This window comes from Corvus kubaryi, unplaced genomic scaffold (assembly GCF_017639235.1).
Source record: "Corvus kubaryi isolate FWS band 111438036 unplaced genomic scaffold, C.kubaryi_AGA036_p1.0 74, whole genome shotgun sequence".
Classification (NCBI taxonomy): Eukaryota; Metazoa; Chordata; class Aves; order Passeriformes; family Corvidae; genus Corvus; species Corvus kubaryi.
The window spans coordinates 11581592-11605494 of NW_024582061.1; the positions used below are offsets into that span (position 1 = coordinate 11581592).

The 23903-nt window shown below is 41.4% G+C and overlaps 1 protein-coding gene across 1 annotated transcript in view; it reads right to left on the reverse strand.

Annotated features, from left to right (window-relative positions):
• Positions 1-1890: 1890 nt before the first annotated feature.
• LOC121675565 (tyrosine 3-monooxygenase-like) overlaps positions 1891-23903 on the reverse strand; it is a 35039-nt gene continuing 13026 nt past the window's right edge. Inside the window, exons 7-12 of the mRNA XM_042051130.1 lie at positions 21108-21243; positions 20406-20475; positions 18661-18717; positions 15572-15667; positions 10155-10288; positions 1891-8570 (exon numbers count right to left, since the gene is read on the reverse strand). Coding sequence (XP_041907064.1) covers positions 8411-8570; positions 10155-10288; positions 15572-15667; positions 18661-18717; positions 20406-20475; positions 21108-21243 — 653 coding nt within the window. The 3' untranslated portion in view covers positions 1891-8410. The remainder of the gene's footprint in view (positions 8571-10154; positions 10289-15571; positions 15668-18660; positions 18718-20405; positions 20476-21107; positions 21244-23903) is intronic.

The following is a 23903-nucleotide window of genomic DNA, read 5'->3' on the forward strand; positions in this document are numbered from 1 at the left end:
ATGGTCTAGCTGATGTCTCTGGGTAGAGTGCTGGAGAAGACAATCTCCAGAGGTCCCTTCCAAACTCAGTGATTCTGTACAGTAACACATTTATTATTCCAGGCACAGTTCTGATAGGACTGATGCCTCTTTGTAAAACTTCTTTTTCCCTTTTTGGCAGAGAGATGAAAAACATTTCTATCTTTTGATTTCTGCTTTCAGGATAACATTCAACTCACAGTTATTGTGGGACATGAGTCCTATATGCTGTCTTCAGCAGTTTTCCCTGCCCTACTTCTCCTGTTGCCCAAGGAAACTTACTGAAGCATCACAGCTCACCTCTAGCCCCAGCTTCTGTCTTACAAGGACATGGAAAAGACCCAAGTATATATTATCTTTTCATGTGGTGTAAGCACAGGACATGCTTGAGGCAGGTAGAACAGTATGTGCTCTGCAGGCACTCGTCCACTCCAGCTCTGTGTGAGAGTGGTCCTTTAATTCAGGAGTAGATCACTCACCCCTTACTCTGCCTCAAGCATGGCAAAATTGCTGCTCAGAACTACCATGTATCCAGGACTCTCCCATTTTTTCACACCTGCTGTCCTTTTGCTTCTCTCTTCCACTGTCCAACAGTATGAAATAGCATAGCTGCTGTGGAGTAACAGGTTGTGTACTACAGCTCTTAATCTTGAAGATGTGCTAATTTCATCTACCAAGATCTTGTTAGTGAAAGATTTTCATGTCATGCTTGAAATAACTCCTTTGCTGAGGGTGGAAGTCTGTTAATGTGACAAATGCTGAACCTGTTTCTCTGGAGAGAAAATTGCTAGCAGAAGACTGTGATGGTGTTGTAGGAGGAATTCAGGGTAAAACAGTTCTTGCTGTTTTTTGTTGGTCCCCTCAGCCACAGGAGTACATTCTTCCTCACTCATATGAGTGGGGCTCCATATATAAAAAAAAACTTCTTCTTGCTCCATGTTTCCTAAATGATACAATTTATCTTGCTTTGTGTTGTACACAAATATAAACAGGATTTCACAATCTCAAAGCTGTTACATTAGAAAGCAACCTGAACTTCCTTTCCTGAATTCTCAGGCAACATAGTACACCATAGAGCATAGCCTAAGACAGCTCTTCTGAAATTCTGTTCTAATACCACTTTTTATCAGCTTAGATATAGAACTAAGCCATCTGTGGGAATCACATGGGGCCCTGCAGTCCTCTGTAACAATTTTAGTGTCTTCAACTGTTAGTCAACACTCAAAGTCTTTGGTAAACTTCTTGAATGTGAGGAAGAATTTTCAGAAAGTGAGGAAAGTCTTCATACAGCCCATCTTTTCCATTTAAGTAGTAAAGAGTGATGTGTTCTCTAGGTTTCTGTATAATGACATCATTGCTTCTTTGCTTCACGTTTTCAGTCTGGTTCTTGGACAAATAGAGACGTCAAGGCAGTCGGAAATCAATTTTCTCCATGCAATTTTTTTTTTTAAATCTATCTTTAGCTCCATTTAACCGAGTAATATAGCAATACAGAAACTAATGATGTATCACAAAGTACAGAGAAATTGTTCTTGTATGGCTTGCCCATACCACAGACAGGCAATATCATCAGAAAGCCAGTACCTCATTAGTGATGGCGTGGAATTATTCCCAAAGTGTGTATGCACATGATAGCAATATTGGATGATACATTTGTAACAGAAAACTCACTCTGGTAACCTTTAATTTGTTTCCTGACCAGGGATAAAGATTATAATTGGAGGAAAGTTACTAAGCAACAGTGGCTAGCACATTTCATTTACAACACTCCATCCTCCTCAACCTCCCTGCAGCTCACACAGTATTTCACGAAGGGGCTAAACCTCAGATTCAGTTGCAAAGTTTGCCTTTGTAGGACACTAGACACAGCAATCAAGTTATATCATTTTATTTGCTCAGATTTAAACCAAGAAATATGAACTAATTCAAGAGTCAGAACCAAATTGAAATGTCTGAAGTACAAGAATTAAACACAACAAAATTCATATCATCATCCAGCACACATTCCATTTCTAACCCATCAGTTTTGGGATTCATTCAGGAAATACTTAAAAACAGGCCTTTTTTCCCTTTTTTCTTCTTCTTTCCTTTTTTTTTTTTTTTAATAACTTTTTAAAAATTTTTTTTATTTTACAGGTTCTATTGAGGCTGCTCCTAACAGACTTGTACAAAACACAATGTTGATCATCTCTGTCATCTTGTGAGATGTTATTGAAAGACAGCATTTGTTAATTAATAGATTAATAGATATTTTCCTTCTATTAATTCATTTTAATTGTCTATTTATATCAGGGTATCCAAAGTGTGCCAGTCTACCACTTCAAGAAATATTGAATAATACTAACAGTGGGTTTTTTTTTTCTCTGTCAGTAAATATAAGAGGAAAGTACTAAATGATGCACAGTGGTATGACTGTAAATGGATCCTTTATTTTTACTTCCACATTGTAGCCATTAGCCTACTCAACAGAAATTTAGCTGTTGATTCTGAGCCTGCAAGTCAGATCAGTCAAACTGGCTTCACTAAAACCAGTTTTATTGCACACCATGCCTGAACTCTACAACTTCAGCAACAGCTGAAATAGACCACATCACAGTAAATGGTATCCAAATTTTTATTAAGCAGGATTCTTCTAGTTACTGTACCTGTACTGTACCTGACAAGTGTTAGCTGCTATGGTTTATATTTAGATGTTTATGTTTAAATCTATCACGGTTAATGTTGTGAAAGACGTACCTTGAAGATTAGCACCACTGGTTATGGATGGGAGCAGAGATTTGTTTTGGATACATCAGAGGGTAGCTGTCACTTTCTTTACCCAAGTGTAACCATTTTTCCAGGTCTTAATTGCCTTCATCAAGGGCCAGGTTTAAGTTTAAGAGTGTCCATGTGTTGGTCAAGTTCCACCCAAAACCCTGGGAAAATAATCTTGAACTTTCTTGTGTTCAAAGAGCTGGTTTTCCCCATTTGCAAGCACAAATCAAAAGGATCGATAAATAACATTTTAAACTAATGGAAACAAGAAAGCTCTTGACAAAATAGTTAAACAGGGTAAAAGACAGCACCTAGCATATAGTTATAGAAACAATAATTTTACAGTCTTCTGCTGAGAGGGCAGTGCTTGGCCAGCTGCTCACTTTTCCTTCCTAAGGCAGCCTTCACTTAAAATTTAGGACTACTCTGTCTTGCAAGGCAGTAAGGCCTTGTTACCTTCATCTTTCACAGAATTGTAGAATCACAGAATTGTCAAGGTTGGAAGAGACCTTCAGGATCACCCAGTCCCACTGTCCACCCAGAACTACCATTGTAACTCCTGAATGATTAAACCACGTCCCCTAGTGCCAGATCCAGATACCTCTTGACCACCTCCAGGAATGGTAACTCCATCACCTTCCTGGGCAACCTATTCCAATGCCTGACCACCCTAGCAGGGAACAAATTTTTCAGATATCTCACCTGAATCTCCCCTGTCTCAGCTGAAGGCCACTTCCTCTTGTGCTCTCACTGCAGGTACAGCAGAAGAGACTGACCCTCCCTCCCTACACCCTCCTTCCAGGGAGTTGTAGAGAGTGACAAGGTCCCCCAAAACTCTTATTCTTGAGACTAAACAAACCCATCTCCCTCAGCTGTTACTCATAAGACATTTTCTAAACCCTTCAAAAGACTTTTTGCCCTTCTCTGGTGTGTTGTTTCTACACACCACAACTCTTTTCTAAAGACCTCTTTCTGCTTTCCAGCTTTTGTATCCCATGTCGAAAGTAAATGCCTTAGATAAAGCTAACACTCCTCAGGCACGGTTAAAAAGTCTTAAGTGACCTTGACTCCTCCACACTCTCACAGGTACAAAATTTCCTTGTTTATGCTAAAAAGCTCCCGTTCAGACAGAAATGTTTCTCTAATATAATGAAGCAGCATATGCAAAGCAAGCATGTTTCAGGCATATCTACTGGTCCTTTCTGTTCCTCATCCCTTTGCTCCACCAGTTGTCAGCCTTTCTGCTTCTTTTCCAGTCTGTCTTTCTTTCCCCTGGGGAATATGTGTGGTGGCAGAGGGTGCCAGAGATTTGCTTTCACTTTGGGCCTCAGCCACCAGCTTTACCCAAACCTAATGTATATTTAATATGATACAGCCAATAACCCTTTCTGCCAGCTTCTGATCATGTGCCAGCTGAAGAATGCTGCGAAGTAATGTGTTCTGACTAAATCTCAAAGCCCACGTATAAACTCCTGATTAGGGGTGGGTGAGATTACTGAGGATGTGTGTATATACCCCTCTGCTTCTATGCCAACTGGAATTTCTCCATACTGTAGGATATGTACGGAAGCAGACTCCAGAGAACCTTCTGTTTTTGCAGTAGGTGCGGAAGGCAAAGCTGCTGCAGGGTTTTTCCTGGTAGCTTCACTTCCTGACTCAAGAAGTCGTGTAACACTTCTGTGCACGGTTAATTAGTGGTCGTGATTTACTTGGGGAATGATGGCATTTCAGTCATGGGCATAAGGAGATCTTCATGTGTGGATTGTACACACTGGAAGAATACAATGCAGGTTTCTTTGGGAATACACTATCTATTCCATGGAAGCTTGATATGCTTTCTTCTTTCTTCATGGATCAGCAGAGATAAAGAAGACTGAGGGTAATGAAGTTTCCCTTCTTGGAAGGTCATTTTCTTTTTTCTTTTTTTTTTTTTTTCTTTCTCTGCTCACCTCTCCTTCCCCTCACCCCCACCCCAGCCTTTCTTGAAGGGGTTAAGAAAGGTTTATATTCACCAGGTAGTACAAAGATCAAAATGTTAAGGGAACCAGAGGGAAGTGATGGAGAAGGTCTTTCTGAGGATGACAGCTCTGCCTTGTAATACAATACTATTTCTCATGGGAGTGGGTGGGAGGCCAGCCTAAATTTCCTCTTCCTGTCCTGCCAAATTCCCCAAATTGCATAACTGTGTATTCTCCTTACACAGTGGTACCCTTGGCATCCCTAGCAAATCTGCAGGGAAGCAGTGAAGCAGCTGGAGGCTTGAAGGTGGACCAAAATTGGTAGAGGACAGACTTGGTTAGCCAAAAAACAAAACAAACCCAAACCCACAAACTGAATTTACTAACTCTCCCATCTATAACAGAACAGCACAATACAGATTTAATAACATACACTATTTTGTTCTAAATGCACTCCATCTAGGAAAAATAAGTTTATCGGGATAAGCAAAGGGCCCATGGGGAGTTCATCAGTTCAGTTTCAAGTCACAAGATGTGTTTTACTTGGCTTTGGAACCTTCTTGTGCAAGATTAATATGAAACTGCTGAAATGCAAACTGACAAAAAGGCATATTTTTACTGGTTGGTGCTTTTTCCTCTGTGCCATTATTTTAATTGGGAGGCCCCATTGCTGCCTTTCCCATCACTGCTGCCTTAGACTGACAGGAGGATGAGGTATTTGTTGGCTTCTGTGAGGAAATGAAAGAATGACTATTGGAAGAGCAGAATGACCAGTGTAACTCATAAGGATGTAACCCTGAAGGCTTTTGTTTTGTCACTACACTGAATCAAAAGAAAAGAATGTGGACCTTTTCAGAGGGGAGCGTCAAACATGGCTAGCCTGGGGTAGGTTCTGCCTGAGTAAGGAGGGAAGATTTACCTCCTTTGGAAAAATATCTACACACCTTAAAAGTTCAGGTAGCCAAATCCATTACTTTTGTAGCTTCACCAAGTTTCACTGCAGCCTACCCTAGCCATGTATGCCAGCTGACTATCACTAAGACAAGGAAAAAGAAAGTACACCCACTGTGGTTTTGATAATCTTGCTCTTATTGCCTATGTGCAGCACCTTAAACAGGCTCAGAGCTGTTGCTTGAGATTGCTTGAGAAGCTGGGTACTACTCAGCATGTGTAAGGGTGGGAGAATCTGGCTCCAAAATGGTTTCTTTTTCTCTCCTTGCTACAGGAACTGGAAAAGACAAGGGTGTGTGGGCGGGCCTGGAGTCCCTCCAAAGAAAGTGTGAGGCCTTGGGCAAAACAAATCCATCAGGTCTCTGATTTCTTCCAAATATAGGTCTGTTCTGAGTAATAGCCAAACTCAAGTCTAAATTCCACATTCAACCATTTCAGAGGGAATACTTGAAAAAGACCCTATGGCCCAGAGAGTCCGTCTATAGAAAATATTTTGATAGCTCTTCCGCTCTGGTGTTATCTTCCACTTAAAAAGAAAGAAAAGGAAAACACACAGAATTGGAGCACATGATTCAATTTGCACTGTAAAAGAACTGATTGATGAAAATAATACTTCTGAAAACAATCTGTTGTGAGCTATCAAATATTTTTGCCTATGCACCAATTGGCAGGAAGCAGACAGATAAATTATTACAATATGTAAGGAAACAAATTGCTCTGAGGAGGAATGGTATTTGTGTGTGTGTGTTTATGAGCAGGATAAGTAGAATTAAACCCATAAAAGCATGCTGAGAGATCATCTTCCATCACAGCAGAAATATACTGGAAGCAAAGGAACTCACTTCAGCTCTGTCTCTGGCTGAATTTCTAGCAAAACAGGGCTTATGATATGCAAGTGTTCTCCTGGAGTAGAACTTTTTAAAAAATTAAAATAAAAAAGGAGCTTGGAATGTTCCTGCTGTTGAGAGGAAGGGGGTCTCACAGCCACTTTTGCCAAGATACTTCCAAATTTTTCAGGCATCACCACATTTTAATAAAATGGAGCAGTTGCAGCAGGTCCCCAGATCCTGAATATTACTGCCCATGGGAAAATTTTCTAAAGTGCTGTAGACATGAAGGTTTAAGAGACAGCATTCTTTTGACTTTCAATAAGACAGTTTCTATAGAGCCTGACAAGTGGAAAAATTACAGTGAGATAAGGGCTGTATGAAATAACAGCCTGTGGCTTTCTCTGTGGTGACTGTGTACATTTTCCTATCCCACAGTGAGCAGCTCAGGCAGAGTTGGTGAGTCCTTTTCCCATAACTCCTTTTCCATCAAGAGCCAAACCACCTCACACTTTCCTCAGAGCTCAGACCCTGTACACTGGCAGCTAGTGGGTAGCAGTGGACAAGGCAGCCACATGCTAAACACAATTTTGAATAAATAAATAGAGCTTCCAAGCGGCACGGGATAAATCTACCTTACATTTGTGGATAACTATCACCCAGCCTGGGCCATGAGATCCACATTTTCCCTGCTTATGCCATGCCTGTAACCTGCATTGACCCCATGGGCTCGCACTGCTGCTAAGAGCAGAGGGACCCCTTCTGGTCTTGGGCATCATCTTCTTTTCCTGAACTACCCTCTATTTGTGCACAGTAGAGGAAGGAAGGGGATATGAACAGCATGGAAGTCTGGAAGAGGAGACTGATTCTGGGAAACAAGACCTGTGGAGTATAAACAAATTTCAGGCACATCTCAGAGAGGGGTTGGAGGGGGAGACAAGATGGGTTGGAGAACATATCAGATATTTTTTCCATAGCAACGCTATACAGCTGCTAGTGGCTGATCTTAGGTTTTCCACTAGGTGTTCCATAGATTTGGCCTTTTGATTATTACTACAGTCATCATGATACTAATAAGAAGCAAAGATTTCTAAAGGTATCCAGGAGAATCTGAATGCCATGAAAAAAGCAATGCAAGCCTATTTGCTAAAGGCCTCTTTGCAAATCTTTCCTTACACAAGAATTTCCTTCCCAAAATTTAAATTTCCCATTTAAAGTAAGCATCCTTGTATGTGACAGAGCCAGAGCATCTTGAGCCTTTTATTTTCTGCCTTCTTTTTAATCAAGATACAACTATTCTGTGATCTTAAGTGTGACAAGAAATTATCTTGTCATATTTGCAGGCTACTGAATGAGATGAGTACTTAAATAGTGAGCAGAAGTGCTGCTCTTACAAGCTCTTCTATTTGCATATTTTAAGGGGACCGTTCATAGTGTGTGGGCAATAGCTGATGCTAATTGCTAGCAGAAAGGAGTTAGCTGCAAGGACTGCTAACTGTAGGCAGCTAGCCAGCCTAAGAGGTTGTGATCATGTCATTAAGGCAGCAAGTAAAACACTGTGGGGATGGAAAGTTACCCTGCTATTTTGTGACAGATAACTTGAAAAGGTGGCAGGGGAAGGAAAAAACCTGTAAGAGTCCCGTAACACTACAAACAGATGTAGCTCATATCACCTACCAAAAATTGGAGTAAGCTGATCTTGTTTGTTGTTGAAACATTCTAAGCAGGAGCCCATTATTTTGTCTAAGTCAGCAGCCTAAAATATAGTGAAAAGATTATCTGAACTGAGCTGGTTTGTGCATTTAAGATTTCTGCCTGTGAGTACCTCTTCATCACTAAGCCTTCAAGAGCTAGCACCACCTCCAAGTATCTCAGTGACAGGTGAGATGTATTGCTGCGGTTTTAAGAGAGGTTTTCAAGGGACACGCAGAGGTTTTTCAGTTCCTCTTTTATCTGGTGGAGTGCCCTCTTGACTTTCTGTGGTGTGTTCAGAACCTCTATGCGGCTGGTGAAGGGGTCATAGTGCAGAGCAAAAGGCTTCTTGATCTTCATCGTGTAGTTCCTGTGGGGAGACAGGACAGAGCTTCTAGCGCAAGAGGCATTTCTTTAAGTGCAAAACCTGCAGGACCTAATTTCTCAGTTTGTAGTCATGGCCTTACTGGGGAGCCGAGGCTGCTGTGACACCTCCTCACTGCATCTCCTGAGCTTTGCCTGGTGCAGTACATCCTGCCCACAGCCACATGCAGCCCCAAAGATCTGCAGTGCCTCATCTCAGCCTGGCTGGCTTAAACCCATCTGCGCTCTCACAGCTCCGCGTTCACACAATTCAGAGTTATTACAACCACAAGCTGAGGAATGCAGGAGCACAGCATGTCTGCCGCCTTCACTTCCAAGAAATAACCTGGAGCAGCCCTTTCTGTGTAATTTTCTAAAAACCTGTTGATACTAGGCATCCTGGGCTATTTTTCTGTCTCTATTAAAAGAAAAAACCATAATTGCTTGCCATTTTTTGACAATATTTCCATTAAGTACATGCTGGTAGGAACCCCCTGTGCTGATGTTGCCTTATGTTTTCTGTGCTGACAGATTCTTGTGCCTTCAGTCATTTTGAGCAGCCTTGGCTGTGCAACTGCCTTGAAAAAAATGTATGAAAAAGCTTCATGTCTGAGAGTGGTGTATTCCTTGTCCTCATACGTTCTTTTCAGGTTTGCCTGAGTCAAATACTCTGCAAGTCCTCTCTCTTCTACCAGTGAGTACTCACCCACGTTTTTACACATACTTAAAATTTAATGTGAACATTCAGATTTAAGATGAGGAGCCTAATTAGCCGTGTCTATAGCCCCAGCAAACAGTGCTTCTGGGGAAGAGGGAGAGAGAGTAGGGAAGAAGTCTGGCTCAGGTTCTCTTCCTCTAATAAATTCCTCATTTCAGCTCCTACATGCTCCCCAGTAGCTCCACAACCAACATACTGCCTCCAGCCAGAATTGGTCCTGTTGTTCTAACTGTTGGAGATGAAGGCCAGAATTTAAACCCTGCTTACTTAAAAACACAAAGAAAAAGAAAAAACCATCCATCCTTACTGCACAACATCACAGTTAAGGAAATGTGTTTAGAAACACCTCAAGCTAATTTGAAATAATGTTATCTAGGTTGCAGACAGCTACTTTGTTGAAATTAGATTGCCTGTGAATGCTGATTCTGCATTCTTGTGCAGATATAATCAGAGGAGAAAGGCAATCTTGTTTTTAAGCCCCCTGCTGATCCATGTTAATTCCAGAGACTGCTATAAAATTTCCATGTGACCGTGGGTAAATCAGCTCTTCACGACCTCCTGTTTGTATGGACTAGCACATAGGGTGGGATTGCACTCTCGCAGTTCAGTTACAGAATTTACTTCAGAAGCTGCTAAAATGAAGCATTGTTAAGATGAAGCATGGAGCACAGCATAGCAGAATATAATTCTGAATTCCTATGAACCTTTTCTGAGATAAACAAGTTCATGCTCAACTTTGTTGTACAAAAGCCACTATGCAGATGCAATGAGATAGCCTGACATGGTTGTTGCAAAAGTAGTAGATGTATTTGAGATTAAGAATCAACCCAGTGTGCCCCCCTCAATGAAAACACCCACAAACACTTTACTTACTGAAGCTTGACTTTGGCATCTTCCAAATTTTCTGCTATGAAATAGACAGGCTGGAAGGCTTGATCCTGATAGGGGTGAACTGCAGTCACTTCTGGATCAAAAGGCTTGTACTCTGGCTCGTTTGACAAGGCATACTTTGTAGCAGCAGCAACACAGGTTAGAGCAGGTGAATGAATAGAGAAAGAATTAGTCCCTGCTGGTCTGTGAAATTCTCTCTAGGGAATAGTTAGGGGCAATATAAAGTCCTGTACTTTCATAGGTCAAAGCTGGTTTTCATAATTAGCAGTTAATAAACCAAATAATAAATATTTTTTAAGAGGGGAAAAAAAAAAGAAAAAAAAGAAATATATGTTTAGCATGATGTAAAATTGGATAGCATAGCCATGTTCTCAGACAGGGAGGGGAAGGTCTATGGCACCCCCCCAAAATACAAATATCTAGAAGAAAAAAATAATATCATGCTGCTACTTTTCGAATAGCATTGTAGAATATTTGCAGTCCTATCCAGCATTACTTTAAAGTCCCCTAGCCCGTGTCACAAATTTCACAGTTCCTGGTGCACTGAAGAACAGATGACAGAATGTGTCTGGTATTTAATGCACAGCTTCCAGGCCAGTATAGAAGCCTAAAATCTTCCCCGAAATCCAAGATATATTTTTGGACCCACAGAGGTTCTTCTACATGTTCTTCTCAAGTTCTTGTACATTGTCTCCCCAAGCCAACAGGAGGCTTATGGAAGCCACTTCTGTCCACAGTGCAGTCCATAGGTATCTCTGTACCGTTTGTTTATATTTACTGGAAATGCCTTTTAAACCAGCCACCTGCACAGAGTCCTGGGAAGGCAGCTCTGCTTAGGCTTAAAGTGAGTTCCCAAACACCTTGTCTGCCCGTGAAACCCAAGTGATGAACTTTAAACCTAGCTCAGCCCCAGTGAATTTGAGCTGCACCACAGATGTGCCTAAAAGCTGACTGGCCTCCAGCTGGCCAGGTTGGTGAAGTGTCCTGGGTACAAACCAAAAGGAAAAAGGCAACTCATCCCATCAATGCTGAGACCTTTTTTTCCACCTTCCGACTGGACAGTGGGTCCCACCCACCTGGGGACAGTCTTTTAGTACCCACCCTTCTCTGACATCTGCCTCTTTGCCTTTCTCTCTTCTTCCCCAGTCTTCAGAAGGCTCCCTTCACCATTTTATAATCCAAATTTCAACTCCCAGGGTACTACTTGTAAATAACTGGTAAGATGCTGCACAAGACTTTTAGTTCAATCTGCTAGCTGGAAAAATTCAGACAGTACTCCTAAGCACATATTTAGACATTTCACTGAACTGGTGCAGAAATAAATACCAGGCTTTAAAAAAAAAAAACCCTAAAAAAACACAAAGCCCAAAAAACCCCCAAGAATAAATAAAAGATGGTGTTTTTCTTGCTCTTAATTTGCAGTGTGTAATTGAAGAATAAACCTTGGATAGCACTCATACAATCTAAGATGGTTGGTATACACAAACATGAGGCTGCTCTTAGAATCTTAGAAGCTCTGGGGAACTAAAGGGAAAAGATTTCAGTAACTCAAAACCTGACAGGGGTCCCACTGTACTGTCAGTGTTGAAGCAGAACTGAAATCCCATTGATTTCAGTGGAAGTTCAGCTTGAAACCGGATGGCCTTAAAGGCCTCTACAAGTTAAGTACTGGTTGTGCTGCAAGAAAAGCATATGTAGCACTGAGTGTTGCCAGAAGTGTGGTATGAGCCATAAGATTTTACAGTATGTAGGACAGAGTCCATGTGAGTGTTAACAGAAGAAGCATTTTGGATAATGTAGAACAGCTGACAGAATATAGTGAAATAAATAGTGCAATGCTGAGAGCTGTTGGGGAGGAATTCTTACAGTTCAGAGGAGGCAAGTTTGGCCAGCAGTCAGACCCATTACAACTGCTCCGTTTAGACTCAGGGATGGTTATCCTTCTGATACCTAGCTGCTGTTACTAAATGCTTCGTTAGATAACAGGGATTCAAGTGCAAGACTCATGCAGAGAGTGTCTAGCTCTACCTCTCATCTTCTGCCTTTCCCCCAAATTAGGAGGCCCTGAGTTTGGGCAGGATCAACTCACCCAGAGAAAGTATCTACCTGAAGCTGAGTTCGAACTGGTAAGAGTGGGTGCTGTGGAGGAAAGGGAAATGTTTTGAAGATTTCACAGTCAGGATGTGGTTCCCTTGGTTACAGTCACACACCCACAGAGAGTCAGTCCAGGCTGCAGTTCAGGGATGTTCCCAGGCTTCTTGCTGATGCTAAGCTCTCATATAACATGAGCTGGATGACTGCTGCTTGCCCTCTCCCGCTGGTTAGTTGTTATCTTCTTGTAGCCAACCATCTAACCGTAGTAACTCATGCCCTTATTCCCTCCTTGGTGACTGAATCATTCTGCTATTCCTGGCCTAGAAGCCTTCAGGGACAAGGAAACCCCTCCCTTGCACAGACTGCTGCAGTGTGTCTCCTTCAACACACGAACTGCAGTGCGAATCCTACAGTACTTGCTATATTCACTGCCAACAAAGTGCCAAAACTTCATTGCCTCTGCCAAATAAGTTGATCAGCTAAATGATAGGGAATCAAGTCTGGGACCTCCATGCAGAAGTCTGTGTCTGGGCCCACTGAGAAGACTGGCAGATAATTATTAGGTTGGATTATGGCTTTCTGACAAGCAGCAACTAAACTTATCTAGAGCAATAAAATGAAGTCTATCACGAGCCTCACTATCTTCCAATCTTCATCTTCTCTAACAGATCTGTCTAGACACTGCTTTACTTCTAAAAAAATCCCTCCTGTGAAATAGGTACTGCACTACACATATCTTCTCTCTTCAGCTGTAAAAGAAGCAGTTGGTACACGTTTGCAATTTGCTAGCAGGTGCTTAGGCATTGGACCTCACTGCTTTACTCCCACTGCCAGTGTCTGTACTGGACTTAGAATCAGATGCTCAGGCAGACTAGAATGAATAAATGGAAATATTTCTATATAATAAAAATCTACGAGATGAAATCAGCTAAAGAAGGAAATTTCAGCACTTAAGTTCATGTGTATTATTATCTTGTGTACAACAAGTTTCAGGAGCTCGAGGTGGAACTCACAGAACCACTAAGCCATTGTCCCAGAAGGTGCACAGTGAGGAACTTGCAGAGCTCACAAAGGGATTGTGCAGGGTGCATTAGAGACATTGCTGGTTAACTGCTTGCCCATCTTCAGATTTAGGTGTTATTTATGAGAGGGACATGTTGCAAGGGGGATAATCCTTATTCATTACCTGTTAAATACAAATGCTATCATCCCTGCATGCATTTTCAGTAATATGATGGATGAAGACACAGGTAGACCCATCTCTATCAAAAGTTTATCCAGTAGCTTTACCCAACAACTACCAGTGATAAAAGCAACAAAAAACTGCCATTTATCAGCTCAAGGACAGTTAGGACTTCCATTGTCAGCTTCAGAGGTAGGGAGTTTGAGATGCAGTTGTGATTTCATGTTCTATATCACACGGTTTTGTGCACAAGCAGTCCTCGCCTGTAGTTTTAAGCAAAAGCAGAAGAGCTTATTGGTGTCTGGGGAAGAAAAGGGTGGAAATAGAGGAGAGAGAGCACAAGGCTGGTGCATTTGACTCCAGACACCAAAGCGGAGCATTTCTGATGAGATCTTTACCTTCTTTTGAGTCAAACTTAAACAGAAAAAGGAGGTAACCACATGCAGATAGATTTTGTCATGCATATTGCTATGAAAGCTACATAAATGCCATCAATATCATTACCTCTGCTCTTTAGTACCCTGTTTAACATGTACATGACTTTGATTTAAAACCATAAAGTATTAAGCCAGGCAGAGTAGAATAAACATTGCCTTGAATTGTGCTTTTATTGGGCATTTCTGATTTTACTGGGTAAATAAAAGCAAGTTTCTATTTTCTGTTTGTTGTCTGTGAATATAGCAAGTACTGAAGGATTACCAGATAAACAGGAGCTTCAGCAGTACATAGTGTAAGCACACTTCTGCTGAAGTTGATGAGCAGTCAGGCCAAGCTCAGGCTTCTATGTAGAAAGGAAGTCACGTCTGTTCCTCTAGAGGGCTAATGAACAAGCAGATCTTTCAGCTTATCAAGAGAGAAAGCTCTCCACAGATTTTCCTCACAAAAATCTTCAAATTGCAAGTGTCATGAGGAAAAACAGTGCTGAACTCAGCAAGTGGTAGAATTAAGGTTGATGTCTGGGACGGTTTCCCTTTCTTTGTGTTAATTTCAGCTGCTCTTCTGTGGGGACTCCTACTTGAAATGTCTTGAGATACATCAAAATGTTGTTTTTTCCTCCTGTCAATTGACTGGGAAGTGGGTTGACCTGTACACCATTGGGAGAGTTTTGTAAAATGTTTACTGTCATAACAACCCAACCATCTCCAGTTCTGGGAGTCTAAGCTATGCTAATTCAGCCACAATTTCATGCGAATGTATCATGTATCTGGCTGTTAGGCTGCTGAATTTATGTATTAAGCTTAAAATATATCTCCCATGAAAAAAGAGAAAAAGGTTTCTGGTTCATAAAAATGCTTGAAAAGAGTGGTATTTATTTTCCTTTGGCTCTTACCAACTAAAAAAAATCATCCAGTATCTGCACAGCTTGAAGCCTTTGAGCCCTACTGATAACAGCTTAGGGTTTTTGCAATTAAAAAGTGATCAACTGCTTCTTCAAAACTAAGGAGAAATTAATATCTCTCCTATCAATCAGCTGTTTGGTCAAAGGAGGGGAAACCCATAAGCTTTCTGAAAAAATGTATACAAGTCCTCTTTCTACAGTTAATTTAACTGAGCAAGGCAGTATGAAACCTGTGCACACAGACTTTGATCTATGTAAAACTAGAGCTGAAATTAATTTTGAAATTTGTTTAGGAATGAAAAATACTAAAGCATTTTCTTTTTGTCAGTGTCCATGCTATCTCCAGTTTCTTTGCACTTCATTTGGTCCAATCAGTCAGTGCATTTCCAGTTCATATGTGTGTGAATGTCAATGGCATGGACAAAAAAGCCAAGCTCATAATAGGCATAATATTGCCCTCTAGTGAGTAATTCAGAAGGGAACGTGAGTTTTATGTCAAAGTCAGCTGCATTACTACTGGCAGGAGCAGGAAGAAACAAATCTAATATTTTATAGGATGGTTACTTTCATTGCATTTCATCTCTTTAGATGGAAGACAGGTAGAATACCACAGTATTTTTCCCTACTCAGTAACTTCTGGGAAGGGAGAATTAATTTCTTTGTGAAAGAAAAACCTGAATTTCAAATCATATTGATTTTTTGGTGAAAAACATAGTTTGCTTTTACCAGAGTTCAGGAAACTGGATTATAGAAATCTTTCTATACTATGTATTTGACACATACCATCAGCTCCCCATAGGATGAAAGCAGTCCTGCCCCGTAAGCTTTGATCAATCCATTTTGCTTGCAGAGGCCAAACTCCACAGTGAACCAATAAAGCTGGGAATAAGAACAACTTGTGAAAAACAGTCTGAAAAGGCTTTTAAGCTTCTCATCTTTCCTTTAATTTTCTTTTATCTTCATTCCTTAATATCTTTGTATCTTCAAATTTTATAGTTGCATATTTTAAGAAAAATTTTTTTTTCCCCTCAACATACAACACACACTAAATATAACATGTATTTTTTAAAAACTTGCTGTCCCACTCAAAAAAAGAAAGTTAAAAATTTTGAATGACAATACATGGGTAGATAAAGTCATATCCTTTTCTTTCTTTGGAAGATGTTACAAGTTACCCTGCAACCTCTTAGCCCTGAGCCTCTTCATAGCCAGTGGAAGCTGACAGATTTCCACCCACAGTCCCCAGAAGGACAGGTAGATCCTGACAGAGGGTTTAAGACCTTTGGAAAGGTACTTGAAAGGAGAGTTTCCCTCCTTCTTTGTCCATGTGATCTCATTCAGAAGAATTGAAGAATGTCTTTTTCCATATTGTGCCAATTATATCTTAGTCATGCTCCAGAAGAAAATATTGATACATTTCTCTGGGCTTTTCTTGTGATAAAGCATACTTAACACCATAATTCCTTTGCCTGCTGGACAGTAGTGGGATGAAAGCAACTCTTGGCTCTGCCAAACTTTTAGTCCTTCCCTTATCAAAAACTCCAAGGAAATGGACATTGGAGAACCAGTTCTGGACGCAGCCTGATGCCCTGAGAAGCTGGATAGGCATTGTGCAAAGGGAAAACATGGTAAATGAAGCATTTCCAGAATATGGTTACATGCCACAACTCTTCAAGGTTCCTTTAGAGACAGAGAGCACTTTGCTGCCTCAGACACAGCAGGAGAGCTTGGCTTCACAAGTATGGTGTTTCAGGACCCTGCTTAAAGAACTGCAGACAATTTGTAAAACAGTGTGAAGCTCTGTATTATTCTGTCTATTCTGCCTCTTTCATACATTCTCTTTCTTTCTCCCACCCTCTCTCATACACCTTTTCATTCTGATGACTTGGTTTTAGCCTTCAAATTTATCACTGAAGAAACAACAGGCCAGGATCTTTCTTTTTGCAGGATCCTGAGTTGCTTTCTCTACAGTTCAGCAAATAATTCAGCATTTATATTCTGTTAATGATCTTGATTCTTATTATTTCACAGTGAAAAGTCTTTTGAGTATCTCCTCATTGTGCAGGAGGCTTTTTTGGCCGCATAATGAGACATGGGAGGAGGAGGAATTTTTTTAGTGCTTCTTAAGATATCCTGTATTTGGCTTTTGGTTAGTGAGGTTCCTTCAAGCTCTCACTGTTTTAACAGAGTACAAAAAATGTATTAGTGGCACTCTGGATGACAAGGACACTGGCATTTTCCCATCTCTGGTGCATGGATCCACCTGCTTAGAGAAGTCACGGGCCTGAATGAAATAATGGCATTTCAAAATTTGTCTTACAAATGTTGTAGACCATAGCAACAAACAATTTTGAGATTCTTTAAAGAAACTTCTAAACTAATTGCTAACATTCTCTTTATAAAGAACAGGGAATGACAGGAACTTCCAGAGATAATGATGGAATTCACGTTAGACTTTCATGTCAGGATAATATATACACTTCAAGTTCCTCTCTATCTTCACTTTCTAGAAAAGGAACTCAAACAGTAAGTCTTGATTAGGTATATAAATTTTAAACATTTTAATACTGAGATGTTAATCCAGAATAGGTTTACTGTTCAGAATACTTGATGGCACTTATAAAATTTTATTCTCACAGACCCTGAACCGCAGGTAGCCCTTTCAAAAAGGTGCCCTTATTCTACATGGCCAAACCCTGGATGACACTATGAAAGTTTCAGACACGAGACCCATTATTCTTCTAATCTTAACCCTATCTCTTTTCTAGTCCTACTCAGTTCAGAATCAGGAAGAGGTGCTTGCAGAGGAATGCTTTATAAGCCATGGGCCTTAACCCAATTTCACCAGGACCTGGGGAATGATGCAAAATGGCTCTCTAGGACTTAGAATTTTTTCACCCTAGCAAAGGCATGGATCTTAATCTCACTCTAACCTCTCTAGACCCAGACAGTGGAAGAGGAAATGTGGACTGCCACTGTCATAGTCTCCTCCCATCACTAGCCCAGGATCTGGATAATGTTACAAAGAATTCAGCACTCGTACCTTTTGCCCTCCAAACTTCAAAAATAATGGTAGCGTTACTTAATCCTAACCCAAGGATGGATATCTGCAGATGGATTTTAGGTGAGCCACAATCTCCTTCCTGAGTGGGACTGTGGACTGGGTAAGGAATTTCAGGAGTGACATTCTCCTGTCATTCACTACCTGTACTAAATGAGTCTCACACAGCTGGGTAAGGGTAAGACTCTTCTCTTCCCCTGAAAAAATCATCAGGACTGGTAAATGGCTTCAATTATCAGAAAAAAAAAAGTCACCTGGCCTCCAGATGACTTTCATAATAAGTTTAGATGGCAGTAAGGGGCTGTACAAATCGTTTTGACAGTTGTAGACAGCCTAGTGACTCAGAACTGAATGGCAGAACCTGCTCTCAAATTGTTTTTAAGTGCTCACCTGTTTGGTGAGGTTAATGAATAGGGGGTGAACCAAATTCTGATGGTTTTCTGCACCTTGTGTAGGAGAAGATATAGGTATCACACTGGGTATTCAGTCTTTTAGATGAATCTGGAAAGTGAGTTGGGACCATCATATGGCTGAAATTGTTAAAACTTGTAAGAAGAAATTTTATTTCTTATAAAATCAAGAAGAGTAAGCATTTCCTCAGATGGAATCACATGATTCTGGGCTCCCCCAGAGGGACACCAGTCCCTACTCCAGCACTTTACTAACCTGTGGAGGAGAAGAGACAATCCTGCTGATGCTCCCATTTTTGTAGTTAATCTGAGACACAAAAAGAGCCTTCCCTGCACAGTAAGGGATATCCAGTGAATCATTTGGGGTTTGCCTCCAATATTAAACTGCCATCTGTACTTACTGTGGCCAGTTTCTCAATCTCCTCTTCAGATGATCCAAGAGAAGCCAGTCCAATATCCTAAAGCAAGTAAGCGAGCAGACAGTGTTACACTAGTGTGATTATTCAGCCCAAGGGAGAGAAAGAGGGGAAGGGAGGGCCACATAATTTCTAGCATGAATAGCATGAACTATTCATTGTTTTTGTCACCCAAAATGACCTTCCATGGCTTCCAGGATGCCTACCTCTCCCTGGCCCCCAGCTACATACCACTGGGAGTCGCATTAGATGAGTGTTTAATCCTCAGTGTTCTTTGTGTAAAATTAACCACCTCTTGTCTTAATGCTGGACTATCTACCGCGGGCAAAAATTTACAGGGAGGCATGAGAAGGGTTTTATCTTTGCCATTACCTTTCTATCCCTCACTCTTTCTGACAGCCCTTATGAGTGGGTCAGATCTGTGGAGCGATGATGCTGTTTACTTTCATCTGTGCTCCCTGTTAAATGTTATTTTCACAATAGGAATCTGTAGATGTCTCTTTTTTGCTATCCCAGGAGCCATATCATGCAACAAACAAACAAAATTAGGGCATTCTCACCATTCATCGTCTCATATTGAATGGAACAAAAAAGAGCTTTCATGGGGTGAATTTCAACTATGACAATACTTTGAGGGGGAAAAAAAAAGTGAAATGTGAAAATTCAATGAATGTTATCCCATGTTGTATAGTCTGAGTTATTGATAGGAAAAGAAGAAAACTGAAAGCTTTGAAATTGCTATAATCTCTTATTTCTAATGTGTCTTAAGTTGCAGTATTGAACTGAAGAGGTTTCTTCCAGAAGAAATTAAAGATGACTAGGATACTTAAAGTACTACTCTTCTGATTCTGATAATAACCAATATTTACGATCAAAATGGCAACTGGCATGTATTCAAGTTGATATGACCGGAAATCACATCATATGAGGTGAACTGCTTTTCTTTTACAGATATTTCTTCAGAGATCTTCAGAGATCATGTTGGGACCTACATCATGTTACCCCTCTGATCTTATTGCCAGTTTCCACACTGGCCACTGATTGATAAGCCTGGACAATGAGATATCTTCTTCCCTCTGCCGTGGTTTTGAGGAACACTCATAGTTCTGAAGTCTTTAATTATGAGAAGTTATTGAGTTCACTCGGGTCTGACACTGACTGCTCATACTAAATAGCCCCTTATTGTACAAAGAAGCTCTGTTTGCTTTTTGGAGCCTCCTCACCAGTGTGAGCAATGCTGTGAGAATCTGGTGAGCTGTAAAGGGAAAAACAATTCTGATGAATGACATAGTGATGGACACAATTAAAGTCTCATGTGAGACAAGAATGTACATCCAGAGACAGAACCAGCTTGGAGGCTTGGCAGCTGTTGCTGTGTAGGTTCATGTGGTGTAGGACAGGAAGCCAGGGGAGCAGCTCAGTCAGTAGAGCTCAGACTCCAGCCCTACAGAGACAGCCTTCTCCAGACTGACACAGCCCTCCCACAGAGAAATCCCACAAGCTCTGCCTGCTCTGCCTTTCCTTCCACACCGCGTCTGTAGGGAGCAGTGCTACCACTCCCTTGGAGTAAATGTCTCCCAGGGCACTGCTAGCCCACCACGCCTGGAGGCCATGACTCAGGCAGAATCCAGTCTTAAAATTGCATTTCGTGGTGAGCTGCATGTATTTAAGGCACCTCTGGCCTGCTATCCAGAGCAGTTGGTTAAAAAGCCAGCAGAAAATGTTCTTACCTGTGAGAACTGGGCAAACTCCTTGTCAGCCAGCATGGGAACATGACCCAACAACTCATGGCAGCAGTCTCTGGAAAATAAGTGACCTTCTTGTTTATTAAAGGCTTCCTTTTTCTGCCCTTCATGAATTCCCCGTGAAGGACTTTAGCCAACAGACCCCAAAGGGAGCTGATGTTAGTGGCTGCCTCCATACCTGGCCTGATTCTGCAAGGATCAGAGCATTCCCTCCTGCCACAGGCAGCCAGCTGCCCCCTGCCACCTTGTCTATTGTCTGCTTGGGATGGCATGGGCACTAACCTTCTATGTCACAACATCTTTGAAAGGTCCCTGTTTTGTCCCAGCATACAACAAAAGCATCTGTGTGAACTTGTAATTTTTCATGAAATGTAATTCCTGTTGTCTGGCCAGCACTTACTGGGAGAGTTTCACAGCAGGAAATCAAACCCCAACAGATGGTAACTGAAGGCAGGATGAAAAGATTAAACCACATATTCTTCAGTCTTTTCCTTCCCCAGACAACTTTGCAAGAGAGACAGAGAACCACACCCTCTCATGCATGACTTCCCCTTCTAACTCTCCGGCTACCAGTTTCTCAAATTGTTTCATTCTGTGGACTACTGGATAGAACTCCAGAGCCAGTCCCAAGAGAATGATCCCAAACACATTCAGAAGGATGGAATTATGCCAGGGCATCAAACTTACGGTTCTGGGGAATACATGGGAGAAGAGAAATGCCTAATATACTGTGTGCACTGGAAGACACGAAATGCCAGGCTGGCAAGGAAGTCACGAGCAGACAGCAGTCCTGCAGCTGGTGTCAGCTGGAAACCTGTTCTCTCTGCAAAGGGACACCAAATTTAGCTGTTTCTAGGGTTAACTACACAGCACATTTACTTTAGCTATAGATTCAGGGATCCTTCCTGCTCTGTTGCAATAGTTCCCTCCACCAAGCATAGCAGGCACACCCTGGCTTATCATTAATGTGCCCTTGTACTATTATGGGGCCAGCTCCTGCAGCATGGAATCACCTACCCATCCAGCCTGTGTGTATTCACACAGCAATGAGATGAGGTGTGGCAGTACTGCCCACCCCAGTTCACATTTTTTGCACATTTACACACATTTACCTATGTTCCACATGACAGTGGTGTGTCTGAGATCACACATGGTCCCTACAGTCAAGCAGGGAACAGAATCTGCATCTGGATTTTTTTTTCTTTTTTTTTCTTTTTTTTGCCATTATGTTTGCCTAGCAGTCACTACACAGCCTCCCAGTGATGTGATCATAGGTGTTTTGCTTTGCACGTGTCTACAGAACAGGACAGAGGAATGCAACATTTCTGCACTGTGATTTCAGCTTGTACGTCCAGTGTTACCCCAGAGCACCCTGCATTACCATGAAAGGACTGTGAGAGACAGCTAGAAAAAATAACCAGTCTGGTGGTCAATAGAACACACAATCTACATCTCCATGGGAAACATGTTGGTGGTCTGCAAAGCTAAGAAAATTGAAAATCACTGCTTTCAAAGTGAGCCAACAATAATCCTTCTGAAGTCCTATATTCAAAATCTGTGCTGCATTCTCAGCTCCCATAAATGACATGTCATCTTCTTTAAAGCATAAAACTACATTTTAAAAAAATTAGAAATGGCTTTATTCTCAATTCTTTATCCATATTCTAATGTGTCAGGAATCCTGTAACCTTTTTTTTTTTGTGTGTGTGTGTGTAAACAAAGAAAAAAAATCCCACCCAGAAACCAAGCCATTTTCAAGATTTGTTTTCGTTTGTTTTTTCATGTTTCTTCCAGAATTTCTTGTCTTACTCTGTCAGGCTATTAGTACTTTTCCCATTAAAAAAAAAAGAAACAACAAAACAAAGCAAAAAAAGCACACAGAGAAAAAAAAAAAAAAAAGGGAAAAAACCAAAGAAGTGACAAAATATATGAAGAAATATAGGAATGAGAGGACAGCAAGGAGTGCTTCTACCTGACATTGAGATGGACTAGGCGGTGGGCATTTGTCAAAGTTATCTTCTACTGCTCCACTCAATTCAAAGGTAATCAGTACAGAACTACCTCAGAAGTGAGCAATATAAAGAAAACCCTATGGAGATTATGTATCTATCTTTGTCTATATGCTAGTCCAATCCAGAGGAATGTGAAAATTTCAGAATCTGGTAATCTTTGGGCTGAATTCTGAGTGAAGTGAAAATTGCACTGGCTGAAAAATATATTGTATGAAAACCAAGACCTTAGTAACTCAATTTTGGAAGGACTATGAAAGAGTCATGGGAAATTTATACAGCTTTAGCATCCATGTTGGAGGAGAAGGAGAGAAAATGAAAATTACGGCTTGTGCTCCCTGAGATGTCCTTTTAAATATAGGCCAGTGAATCAGACAGTCTGCTGATGGAAGAGACTTGGCCAGCTGCCTTGAAAAGCCCCAGGAAAAAGTTATCTGCTGAAGGTAATATCTGCAAAATCTGAACTTCTAGTTCATGACTGCACAATAAAACCAGCAATCAGTAGAGAATTGGGGGTGTGGCTGGTTGGACCTGCTGCCCGAAGATCTGGGAAATCAAAATGCATTGAAGAGAAGGTCTGGAGCAGTTGACCTAAAGTGATCTGCAAGGCTTAATTCTTGGCCTAAAAACTGGTGTATACAGGCGGCCTGTGCATTGTAGTGTGAGGTTGCTTGAGTTCACTGGCTGTAATTTCTTCCAGCTGTGGAGCACAATGACTGCCTACATCCAAACATCTTTCCTAGAAAGAAAGATGTGCCTAGGTTCATCTAGTTAACCCTTTGGAAAAACACTTGCCATGTGTAAATAATCACACTGTTAACCACTTAATTCCCTTTAAGTAATTATGAAATATTTGTGAAGTACAGTTCATTTCTCTTCAAACCAGCCTCACTAATAGGTAATAACAGACAGCTCTCGTGCTGAATCAAAAGGAATTGATTTCTTAAGGTTACAGATATTGCTAAGTTAAAGAGAAGATGGAAGTTTATCTGGCTGTATGGGCTGGTTTTAACACGATCACTTTCTTTCCAGGTTATCCCCCTCTCTCTCTCTCTGCCTCCTATAGTTTATTGTTTTCAAAGCTGTCCAAGGGGAGGTTCAGAATGGACATTCAGAAGCTTTTCTTTACTGAGAGGGTGGTCGAACACTGGAATAGGCTCCCTAGCGAACTGGTCAATGCCCCAAGCCTGACAGCATTTAAGAGGAGTTTGGACAATGCCCTTAACAACATGCTTTAACTTTTGGTCAGATTTTAGACCTTGCAGTTGCTTCTGACTCAGACTAAGTCTCGGCCGTGTGTTGGTGTGACCCAGCCCCCTGCGGGGCTGGGGCAGCGAGATGCCAATCAATCCCAGCCCATCCCCTGGATGGAGTTCCCCAAGAGGCAGACTCAGAGGTCGAGGGGCAGCTCAGAAGCCTAAGCCGCATCCCCTGGGCCGTGCCCGGGTCCAAGCCACCTCCCCCGGTTCGGGAA